Source organism: Myxocyprinus asiaticus, chromosome 35 (assembly GCF_019703515.2).
Source record: "Myxocyprinus asiaticus isolate MX2 ecotype Aquarium Trade chromosome 35, UBuf_Myxa_2, whole genome shotgun sequence".
Lineage (NCBI taxonomy): Eukaryota > Metazoa > Chordata > Actinopteri > Cypriniformes > Catostomidae > Myxocyprinus > Myxocyprinus asiaticus.
Window position 1 is genome coordinate 19,216,704 of NC_059378.1, and position 12,513 is coordinate 19,229,216.

The 12,513-nt window shown below is 37.8% G+C and overlaps 1 protein-coding gene across 3 annotated transcripts in view; it reads left to right on the forward strand.

Moving 5' to 3' along the window:
* Positions 1–5,660, forward strand: part of LOC127426562 (paralemmin-1-like) — a 75,358-nt gene extending 69,698 nt beyond the window's left edge. For all 3 annotated transcript variants that reach the window (XM_051673452.1, XM_051673453.1, XM_051673454.1), the window contains one exon: positions 1,762–5,660. In XM_051673452.1, coding sequence (XP_051529412.1) covers positions 1,762–2,345 — 584 coding nt within the window. In that variant the 3' untranslated portion in view covers positions 2,346–5,660. The remainder of the gene's footprint in view (positions 1–1,761) is intronic.
* The last annotated feature ends 6,853 nt before the right edge of the window (positions 5,661–12,513 follow it).

The window sequence follows — 12,513 nt, forward strand, 5'->3', positions numbered from 1 at the left end:
GATCGGATCACAAAAAATATTACATTCGAGCACAAGATACATAGTTTCCCATGATTGTAACTGCTGTGTAAATACATTTATCTCAAATGAAGTGATTCACAGAACAATCTGAAATTGACTATTAAAATCAAAGGATTAAAAAACTTAAAAGTACCCAAAAAATAATAATTTTCAGTAATAAAAGAAGTACAAAATACAAAGAACAATTATAGACCCATATATGGAAGCAAGCCTAGTTAAAATCATTCATATACTACATTGTTGTTACAGGAAATCAATATGTTGCATTTTAATTTCTGCAAGAGGCATAATGTTATCATCTTGAAAATATGGTTAATTTGCATTTAATTTCCAATTTTGTGCCAAATGTATTAATCTTTGTCAATCTAAATCAAATAATGGGTTAAGAAGAAGATTAAAAATATATATATTTTTAGTTATAACAATTAAAAAAGCCATTATGAACATTCACAGACAACCCTGCTTTGTCAGCCTGATCTTACATAAAATTGTATGTGCCGATTTTTCTTTAGCCGAAATCGGTATACGTTGACTGAATTTGAAAACACTGCCTTTAGAAAGTGTTTCAGAGCATATAAACAAGTGTGACATCCATTTATATCCAGGAGAGGTCACCAGAAGCCAGTTGTAAAAATAATTTATTTCAGCTGAACACGATGTAAAACAGTGATGAGAAATGCTTATTTTATTTAATCTACCCCCCAACCAAAACCCAAATATAACCCTAACCATTAGTAGAGACTAAATGCAATATTAGGGATAAAAATGCAACCTCCTTATCACTCTCGTGATTGTTTATACAAACATGATTACTTCCTCGTTTGAATGGGGATTGAATTGTTGTCTCCCATGCAACTGATGCAACGCACTAACAGTCGTGCCATGAGGGAAAGTAATTGTTATTGAGCCTTTCCAAATATGTCCAATGGGAGATAGGGCATGTCAGTGAGTCGGCATAATGTTGCCGATTCTAGGGTACCGGAACTTTTGGAAACAGCATGCCGACTTCCCGTGTGATCATGTTGGCTTGTTAGCTACCATTATTACCATCTCCACTATTAACATTTAAGTGAGTCTAAACAACCAGCTAGCTATTTGTCAGCCAATTTCATGAACTTCGCACTACCTTGATGTCTTTAAATTAGATGTGGAGTTGGATTTTCTTTATGGAAGGCAGTTTGCGGTCAATTACAATATCTCGTCCACTGTCCAGTCAGAAAATTGCTGCCTGTACCTCCGAAAAGCCCCTATAGTTTCAAAGGCCTGATCACTATACACTTGCATTGTATGGGCCTACAGAGCTGAGATATTCTTCTAAAAATCTTCGTTTGTGTTCAGTAGAAGAAAGAAAGCCATACACATTTGGGATGACATGAGAATAAGTAAATAATGAGAGAATTTTCATTTTTGGGTGAACTGTCCCTTTAATCAGGTTTATCTAACTTGCTTAGCAAGTTTCTCTTTATGTTGCTCCACCATGACGGTATTGACCTAAAAGACATTTAACCACAGAAGAAGACATTTTACTCTTGAGTCCACTATAAAGCCCCTTGCAGCAACGCTGATAATGGAACGCACACTAGCATTGTATTATGAATTGCAATATAACATGTTTCGAAATGCAGCAATGCATAAAACATAGCTAGAAGTGCTTGCATTCACATACTTGTGTAGAGAATGTTTCAGGCCTTCGAGTGATTCTATCTTGATTATCTTTGTCTTCTCTTTTCCTTTATCTAGTGGTTCATGAGGTGCGCACTGTGGATGGGGCAGTAACCAATGGTGTTCACCAGCTCAGCTCTTCAGAGGTGGATGAGCTCCTCCACAAAGCTGATGAGGTGACGATGAGTAAGAGCAGCAAGACCACGCCCCGCCTGGAGAGAGGGAAAGCTGAGGAAACTGAGAGGATGGAGAAGGTGGAAAAAGACATAGTCCCAGCCGCAGCTGGCTCCCCTTCCTTAAAGGAGATCACCGGTGTAGAGGCAAAACCTGCAGCCCCTCAGACAGAAGTGGGCGGGGCCAGTGCAGAGAATCCGGTAACCATGGTTTTCATGGGCTACCAGAGTGTGGAGGATGAGGATGAGACAAAGAAGGTTTTGGGAATGGAGAGTACAACTGTGAAGGCAGAGGTGGTGGTAATCGAGGATGGAGATGCCAAAAACACCGCCACTGATACCAAAGAGGAGCTGGCACCCCCTAATGGCAGTCCAGCAGAGCCACCGAAAGCTGAAGAGGTAGCAGGCGTGTCAGGGCAGCCAGAAGACGGCAATGCTGAGGTCAAGAGCAAGGAGAAACAACCCTGCAAATGCTGCACTATTATGTGAACCCAACACACCCTTCCAAACATGAACTTGATGATGAAATACAAAAACATATAGAGAGAACAATAGCAAGGCAGAGAATAATAAACGTTCAGTGTCTTTTGATAGAAAGCTGTTGTTTCCTTATTGATTTTTAGCTTTTTTATATTTTCCGTATTACTTTTATCTTTCCCCTTGATACTATCTAAACTCATTTCAGTTTCTTGTATTTTTTCTGGATTTATTGTGGCTGATATGAATCATGTCACATTAGTGGCACCGTAGCCACACTCCTCTGAGAAAAATCTAAAAATTAAAGACCTTTTCCTGCTACCCTTTAACTTAACTAAAATGATCAACGTCCAACAAGTCCCTTTATTCAGCATTTACTTCACATATTATAATTTTTATTTTTTATTTTTACATTTCTATATGGAGGACTCAAATATCTCTATATAACTTATGTATATTAACCATTTATTTTTGAAAAACTATTTAATTTATTTTGAGTTAACTTGTTAAAAACCCAGAATTTTTGCAAAAGCATGATATGTTGCATGATCTACACAAGTATTTTCAGTTTCTCAAGAAAAGAAAACATTGAAGATTAACCCCAACATTATGCATTGTGCTCTATTTATTACTCAATAAGCTATTACTTTGTTCTGGTTTTCCAAAGCTAGGAATAAAATGTGTGGGATTTTCAGAGCACACTTTGCATTTGCTTAGATTTGATTGAAAAGTTTTAAACGAGTCCATCGTACAGGTGTTGTAAATGTGTGTGCTTCTGTGTTTGTTCCACAAATTGTTCCACAAATTACTTTTTACTTCTAATGTGGACATGAGAAAGGTTTTACGAGTGCTTTCTTTGACCAGAATGCCCCCATTTTTTTCTACTATCCCCAACCCCCCTCTCTCTCTCTCTCTCTCACACACACACACACACACTCACACACATAAACACCATGTAGTCATACACACCCTGTTTTGTTTCCTCTTGAAAGGAAAATCAATTTTCCTTTGCTCTGCCATGAGTCAAGTAGATTGCGCTCTTTCATTTTGAAATGTAGGACAGGTGAGCTGAGGAGATCTCAGTAAGCTCTGATGTTTTGCTTTTTGGTAGTCATTCTCAGCCAAGTTGGTCCAGCAAAGAGCTTGTGTGTTTGTAATTGCATCTGGGTGTAAATGGCTAAGGGCGCCTACACATTAAGAGTTTACTCTGTCTCAGAGATTGCTGCAAATCCATTGATTTCAATGGGTATGGTAAATTGCAAGGACAGAGAGGAAAAACACACACATCCTTTGAGCAATGTGAATTTCAGACAGATGGGTCCAGTTTCAGACAGACACCCAATTCACTGTATTTCCACTTTATTTCAAACTTACCCGGCTCTTTTAACACCCTCAAATTTATCTTATGTATTTCTAGCAGTCAAATGCTCCGTCAAGAGTTTTCTTTAGTGTGTAAGTGACCTAAAACACTTTTTATCATATATTAGTCCCACCTGAAGTGCTCTATTTGTTGGAAGTAGAGATGCAGAGAAGAGAGCGAGTTGTTTTCTCAGTTACTTTCTCTTTACTGTATGATATAAACATGCATTGGATCATTTTTAGTCTTCTCATGATTATACCTGAAATGATATCTCTAATCTTTGTATCTCAAGAATATTTCTAGTACTTAAACAGCCCTGCACATGATCTGACATTCAGCGGTGTTTAAGTATCAAGTTGGTTGTGTCTAGGATGGGATTTAGATCATCTGTTTGTCCACACTGCCATCAGCCCCCCTCTAAAACAGGGTGAATGACAGCTCATTCTTAACAAGTGACTTCACTGAAAAACGGCAGTCAATCCTATACAAAATCCCTCATGTGTCAGAATAAGCAAAGCTCTAAATTCCTGAGACAGAATGGACAGTAAGGACAATATCCACCTTTCCTTGGTTGTTTGGCATCAAGTAAATGGCTGGAAGTGTGGCAGGGTACCGGAAACATTTAAATAGGTTATTATCCCAAATATTCCATCACAGATGGAAATGCAAATACATTAGATTACACTGGGGAGTGTGTTAATGAATTTTAAACCCTTTTTGCACCTTACTTATAAATTACTTGCTTCATCAATTTTTGGGGAATTAAATGTAGTGCTTAATTCACTGGCACTGCTAGCTGGTGCAGGGGTATTCTAGATGGAGTGTGTGTGTGTTTTTGTATTTTCAAGAGTGTCTGCGTGGTTGCATTCATGATTTATGTCTGTTCATATGTGTCATATATCTCTCATTAGTTGTAATGATGTCTGTTTTACTGCCCTAACATTGAAGATGAGCACTGTGGAGATCGGTGTGTGTGTAATGGTTGAAACCCCAGACTTGAGGAGCCAAAAGAAATCAGCATGAATGCAGTTAGTAAACTCTTTTTTTTAATTTTTTTTTTATTTGTCGTAAGTTTCATCATGTTCACACATTTGCATACACACACACACACACACACACACACACACACACACACACACACACACACACACACACACACACACACACACACACACACACACACACGAGAATATGGACACTTTTACTGAGTGCACAGCAGTTGACTTGTGTAGCTCAACTGGTAGAACATGGCACTAGCAATGCCATGGTTATGGGTTTCAATCCCAGGGAACACACAAACTGATAAAATGCATACCGTGAATGAACTGTAAATCGCTTTAAATAAAAGCATCTGCTAAATGCAAAAGTTTTCCCACAATGTTCAACTGATAAAATATAAAGGCAACCAAACACTGGTTCCAGAACAGTGCTTCTGGACCATCTCCATTAATGCCCTATCTTTGCGTCACTGTGAGTTTCATTGTTACACCTTTGCCGCACAACTTACTGTCAGTACTAACATTCCAGTTCTGACTAATTTTTCACCCCTGAATGCCTTGTCATCCGGCCATGGCCCTGGCGTATCTCTTTTGTACAGATGCATGCTTTTATAGGTACATAAATAACAATTCTACATATACATATTCATTTCAATGTTAGATAATGTCCCTGTGCTTGAACCCCTAACCATTGCTGACAAGCTACTATAATGATAAAGTTCAAAGGCATGATAGCAGAGAAAATTTAGGACCATCTAACCTGGTTCTAATGAGCAATGAGAAATAATGGGCAGCCCAGACAGGGTCTATTTCTACCTGTCCAAACGGCCATCTCTTGTTGGTTACAATGAATGTGTGTGTATGTGCTCTTACTGCCACTGTTGTCTGTACGTTGTGAAGGTCTACTTTATCAACCTGAAAGAGCTGTAGATAGAGTTGGAACGAGATATTAAAATGTGACGTGCTTTACCATTGCCTCGGTCTTGTCTTCTTTTTAACAGGAATATAATGCGCAAATATAATAGGGTATGCACAAATCTGAAATATTGACATTTAAACACATAATATATAATAAAAACTTGATTTAGCTGTGTGAAACTGTGTCTTAACCAGACGTGACCGCAACAAAAGCGACAGGACATTGACATTACTTGGATTCCAATTCGCTGCCATGCTAGGTAGCCTCGTCCACAGTGAAATCTCTTTGGTCAGAAATTCTACTATACATAAGTGTATGTTAAAGATCAGATATGTTCTAACTGGCTGCAATTGTGTGCACACCATTTTCACTTAAAGAATTAGTTCATCCAAAAATGAAAATTCTCTCATCATTTACTCACCCTCATGCCATCCGAGATGTGTATGACTTTCTCTCTCCTGCTGAACACAAACGAAGATTTTTAGAAGAATATTTCAGCTCTGTAGGTCCATACAATGCAAGTAAATGGTGACCAGGTCTTTGAAACTCCAAAAAGGAAATAAAGTCAGCATAAACATAATCCATCAGACTCCAGTGGCTTTATCAATGTCTTCTGAAGCGATCCAGTTGGTTTTGGGTGAGAACAGACCAAAATAGAACTCCTTTTTCACAGTACATCTTGACAGCAGTCTCCTTGGCGATCATGATTTCAAGCTCAATTACGTTTCCTATAGCACCATCTAGTGCTTTGTGCATGCCCAAGCACTAGGAAGTGTAATCGAGCTTCAAATTATGATCATGCCAAGAGACTGCAATGGCAAGATGTACAGTGAAAAAGGAGTTACATTTTTATCTGTTCTGACCCAAAACCAACTGGATCGCTTCAGAAGATATTGATAAAACCACTGAAGTCATATGGATTAATTTTGTGCTGACTTCATCTCCTTTTTGGGGCTTCAAAGGCCTGGTCACTGTTCACCTACAGAGCTGAAATATTCTTCTAAAAATCTTTGTTTATGTTCTGCAGAAGAAAGGAAGAATACACATCACAGTTGCCGTGAGGGCTGGGCTGTATCAAGGAATTCTGGGATCCATGAAGGTATATTGGTCTGGGCCCCTTTCATAAAAAAATAGTTTAAAATTTGTTGTGCACGCCTCTGGACCCTTGAATAATTACCACCTTTCACCCCATTCACTAAGGCCCTGCATGAGGGTGAGTAAATAAGAGAATTGTCATATTTGTGTGAACTATCCTTTTAACTGTTGGAAAAAAAATGTCAGACAACATTTTCTCCGGAAACTAATTAAGACATGCTGTGAATCTATGACATTTCAAATATAAGGTCAGAAACATACTCAACACAGTGACGCAGATGCAAATGCCTGGCCAACACGGTGCAGGCGTGCAGTCCAGTTGTCTGTGTGATATTATTCTGCTAACTAGCTTTAAACAAGTTTGTAATGTCTAGCTTGCCTCGGGAGTTGTTGGCCTAAAAGAGAATAGAGAAAACTGAACACAGAACACAACAGTTTACATTTTAGCTCCTAATATAGAGCACAAAAGTTGGGTTCCGGAAGTAAAAATCCCATAATTTTTTCCTGTAAAGGTGGCCTGGATGCAGCATCATTCAAACGAAATAGTTTTTAGTTACATTGTAGTCGTTGTAGAACTTCACTTACAGTTAGCCATGATTATTTTAATTCATGAGTGAAAGTGTCCAATATCAGGGCGGTTTCTGAGATTACACTCAAGTACACTCTTGAGAGAAATGGTTCTAAATAGTACCAAATAAGAGTTCTTTGGCTTGTAACAATAGCAGAACCCTTTTTAGTGCTAAATAGAACATTTTTTTAAAGGTTCCATAAAGAACCTTCCTTTGAAAGTGCTATTTAGAACCTCAATAGTGCTATAAAGAACCTTTTTGATGCAGAGAGGGTTTTTTTCTCTAGATATCTGCTCCTATAAAATGTATAGCCTAAATTATGGGTTTGCATTAAATATAACCAAACAAACAAACAACAAATAAAAGCAAGACGTGTGTCAATTAAGAACTTTTATTTTCTATTTAATTGAAAAATTATATAAAAAATAACAATCCTTTTACAGCAATCATTAGTTGAAAAGATTAATATATTATTGTGAATAAATAATTAAAAATGCATAAATCACTCATGTTAACATATACATCAAAAATACATAACGTGAAAGAGTCAATAAATGCATATGCAAATGAAATAGCAGACCCCTACATTGCTCCACACATTAAGGCTGGGACAGAAATTTGAATATATATATAACTTTATATAGAGAGTATTTTTCTTCCATACTGACAACCAATCCTTCAAGGAAGAACAATGTCCCATGAAAACACAAAGTAGATGTAATGAAGGCTAAACTAATGGCTTCACTAAAATATCTGCACAAACCTCTATGATGTCTTCACCTTTGTATTTTGGTGTACTTGAGTGGCAGCCCCACTCTGCAGGTAAAGAGGTTGTGGGGTCCAACAGCATCTGTCTGAACAGACATACACAATTAGGTTCAGATTAAGTGTTTTAGTATGTGAACAATGTAAGTGAGCCCTTCACAATGTGAAAAATAAAAAGTGTGATAGGTTTTTATTTTATTTATTTATTTTGTGACTGGACAAAATGTTTATGCATAAACCCAAGTAAATAACTGAAACATTCCAAAATTCTATTTGATCACAAATTCAGTCTTTATCACTCACATGCTTAGTGGAGAAGCGGAGAGAAGTATCCTCACCAAACACAGCTGGAAGACATAGTGTAGCTGCATTTTAACTGTAAACGTATGACACAAAGAAATTACATTGTATAAATTAATTACAGTGTATAAATTAATGGCAAAAATAGATATAAAAAAGAGAGATAAAAGTACTTATAACTCACATAATCTGATAGCTTTTAGGCAGGCATATGCTGTTATCAGTGCAGACAATGAATCATACACCAGGTGGGATGGATACCTGAAATCATAATAAAAATCCAAAATGACAGCTCACCTCTTGAGTTGGTCACTTGCATTTTCTGGTAGAGATCTATAAAATAAAAAAAGACAATCTTATGGCTAGGAAACCACCAGTTACAGAAAGTTTTACTTTGTAATGTTTCAGATTTAAAGAGCTTAATATGAACTTTTTGCAAAAACTTACCCATTCACTGTACTGCCTTTATCAAGCAGTGACAAAACCTGTTGTCTGATAACAGGCATAGTTTCATTCGTTCTGTGATTATTATTTAGGTTATCATAAGCACTATAGTTGGCCCATCAGTCTCATGCCCTGCGGAGAGAGAAAAACAGATGTCATAAGCTCTTGGTTCTATCTTCATGAATTCTCATCAAGATTATTAAATATATATTTAAAAAAAAAAAAATTAATGCATGTTTTATTTGGACTATGTGGCTGCATTTGTAAATCTAATGGTTGAGTAAAATAATTTATGATTATTCAATGCGTAGGATAATGTTGCAACGAGAAAAATAATTTTGCGCAATTAGTCACGCTAATGATTAAAATAGTAACAGCTTGTGGAAAGTTCCGCCATACAGTTTATTGTATATTCTTCTAGGATGTTTATTACGTGAAACGAAGAGTTACAGCCATAGTGGTAACAAACGTGGTATAAATCATGACTTCAAATTTGGCCTACTTCTTAAAAAAAATTTTGCTCCCAAACAACACATTTACGATAAACTGTAAACTTTAAATTCGCCTTGGTTTCACTTTCAAATACTACGAGTGAAGTGAAAGAAAAATAAGCAAACTCTCACTCCCATTCAGTGGCGTATCCAGGACATATTTCCTGGGGTGGCCAAGATGTGGCACAGACCTAGTGTGGGGTGGCGATACCGGGAGAACCTTTATGAATGGCACATGATCAAAATGTGTAAATATTGCATTGCTTTGCTTCAACATCTACACATGTAGAATAAATAATTCTTAAACTCATGTTAGCATTCACTGAATTGTTTGTATTCAATATCAGACTGTTGTTTTGACATTTGACAGTTTTCTATTCCTGTTCTATTTCAACCTATTACAGTTTCTGGGAATCTCTGGTTATTTTAACAAAACATCCATTTTTAAATCAGTAATTGTTTAGGAAAAGTCAGTTACACATTTTTAAGAGCTATTCTCATTGTAGAGAATTAATCTGCGTATAACATCAGGTATAGTGTATAATCATAAAAAGATACAAGTCCAGGTTGTACTCAATTGATTGAGGCGCAATTCAATCAATCATTCAATCAATTATTCATTCATTTATTAGCTATAACTGCACTGTCCAGCAGAAATATTGTTAAATTGGGTACAAATCAGTGTGTGAAATTGGCTACGAGGGCTTATAGGTGTCTGTCTGGAAACCCTAAAATTGCAGATTGAGCTCTGAATACAGTACAAAACAAACCTCTATTTACAGTGTCTACTCAGGTTTATTTTCCACATGTTCTGATATCTTCAATTACTTTGAATATTACCAAATAAAATAGTTAGTCAAATCATTTGCGGCATTTAAGTGCAATTTGCCCTGCCTCTGCATATTTAAAATGTCAAATAAGGTATAAAAACTTTGAAGATTTTATTGGTCTGACTGACCAATAATACACATTAAGAGCTCATAAATAACTCATGTAAAGATTTAATGTACAGTCACAGCACAAACACACAGGTTAGCCATATATATAACTTTAGCTATTGAACATATACATCTGTAAAACGCTTTACACACCTCCGTCATTAAATCAGAAAACATGGCATTTCATATTTCATGTCAATATAAAGATAACATACTGAATGTGGTGTAGGGTCTAGCTTACTCTTTAGCTACTGTAACAATGAAAAAATGTTTTCACATTCACATGGAAATTCGGGATAAATTAAACGTTAGATTAGATGAACATACCTCTCAAATAACAGCTTTCTTTTTGACCACAAATCGACGTCGTCAACTCATTGGAAGTTGGAGGTAGACGCTAGCTTGTGTCAGCTTTGTGCTTCTGACCGACCATTATACTCCAGACCTGGCGCCCGCTGCCCGCAACCTGCAGCACCTGCCTGGCCACCCGCGGCCTGCCCCTCCCCCCACTGATCAAAGATCAGCTCACACAGCTTCAGTCCCACCACTACTATAATGGTCAGAAATATAAAACTGACCCTGGGTCAGTGTGGCTCTAAATCAACAAATGACCTGAGATGTCATCTTTGATTGACAGGTGTTTCTATTGGTTCTTCGTTCTTGTGTTGATGAACATGATGAACTACCAGTCAGTTCTGGGGTGGCCACAGGGTGGCCAATGAGATTTCAGGGATGGCCCAGGCCACCACAGGCCACCCCCTAAAATCGCCACTGCTCCCATTTAACTGAGCTCATGTGATTTCTTGTCCCTGAAAACTTTCCTGCTAAAACTACTAATGGTTAAAATGTTTCAGCGATATATTTATATATATAAAATATGTATGTATATGTATAGCAAATTAACAATGTGTAAATATTTGTATGAACATAAAAAGATTCAACAACTAAGACATAAACTGAACAAGTTTCACAGACATGTGACTAACAGAAGTGGAATAATGTGTCCCTGAACAAAGGGGGGGTCAAAATCAAAAGTAACAGTCAGTATCTGGTGTGGCCACCAGCTGCATTAAGTACTGCAGTGCATCTCCTCCTCATGGACTGCACCAGATTTGCCAGTTCTTGCTGTGAGACGTTACCCCACACTTCCACCAAGGCACTTGCAAGTTCCCAGACATTTCTGGGGGGAATGGCCCTAGCCCTCACCCTCTGATCCAACAGGTTCCACACATGCTCAGTGGGATTGAGATCTGGGCTCTTTGCTGGCCATGGCAGAACACTGACATTCCTGTCTTGCAGGAAATCATGCACAGAACGAGCAGTATGACTGGTGGCATTGTCATGCTGGAGGGTCATGTCAGGATGAGCCTGCAGGAAGGGTACCACATGAGGGAGGAGGATGTCTTCCCTGTAAAGCACAGCACTGAGATTGCCTGCAGTGACAACAAGCTCAGTCCGATGATGCTGTGACACACCACCCCAGACCATGACGGACCTTCCACCTCCAAATTGATCCTGCTCCAGAGTACTGGCCTTGGTGTAATGCTCATTCCTTCGACGATAAACGCGAGTCCAACCACCACCCCTGGTGAGACAAAACCACAACTGTCTTAGGCATCTCACAGTACGGACATTGCAATTTATTGCCCTGGCCACATTTGCAATCCTCATGCCTCCATGCCTAAGGCATGTTCACGCAGATGAGCAGGGACCCTGGGCATCTTTCTTTTGGTGTTTTTCAGAGTTAGTAGAAAGGTCTCTTTAGTGTCCTAAGTTTTTGTAACTGTGACCTTAATTGCCTACTGTCTGTAAGCTGTTAGTGTCTTAATGACCGTTCTACAGGTGCATGTTCATTAATTGTTTATGGTTCATTGAACAAGCATGGAAAACATTGTTTAAACCCTTTACAATAAAGATCTGTAAAGTTATTTGGATTTTTAAAAAATTATCTTTAAAATACAGTGTCCTGAAAAAGGGACGTTTCTTTTTTTGCTGAGTTTATATATATATATTTATATGTTGCTGAAACATTTTAACCATTAGTAGTTTTAGCAGGAAAGTTTTCAGTTTTCAGTATTTCATCAATTAACATCCTCAGAGTTCATTGTCTGTCTTTAAAGGTTAGGTAACCTTATAAGAGCTGTTTTATTCTACATGGAGAGGGTCCCCTCCTGGGGGCTCCTATGTTATAATCATATGACCAGCCAAATACTACACTCAAAGATGGTTCTTCATAGGTTCTTTACTGACCTTAATAGTTCTATCTAGAACCATATCTTCCTGAAGAACCCTTTTGTGCTA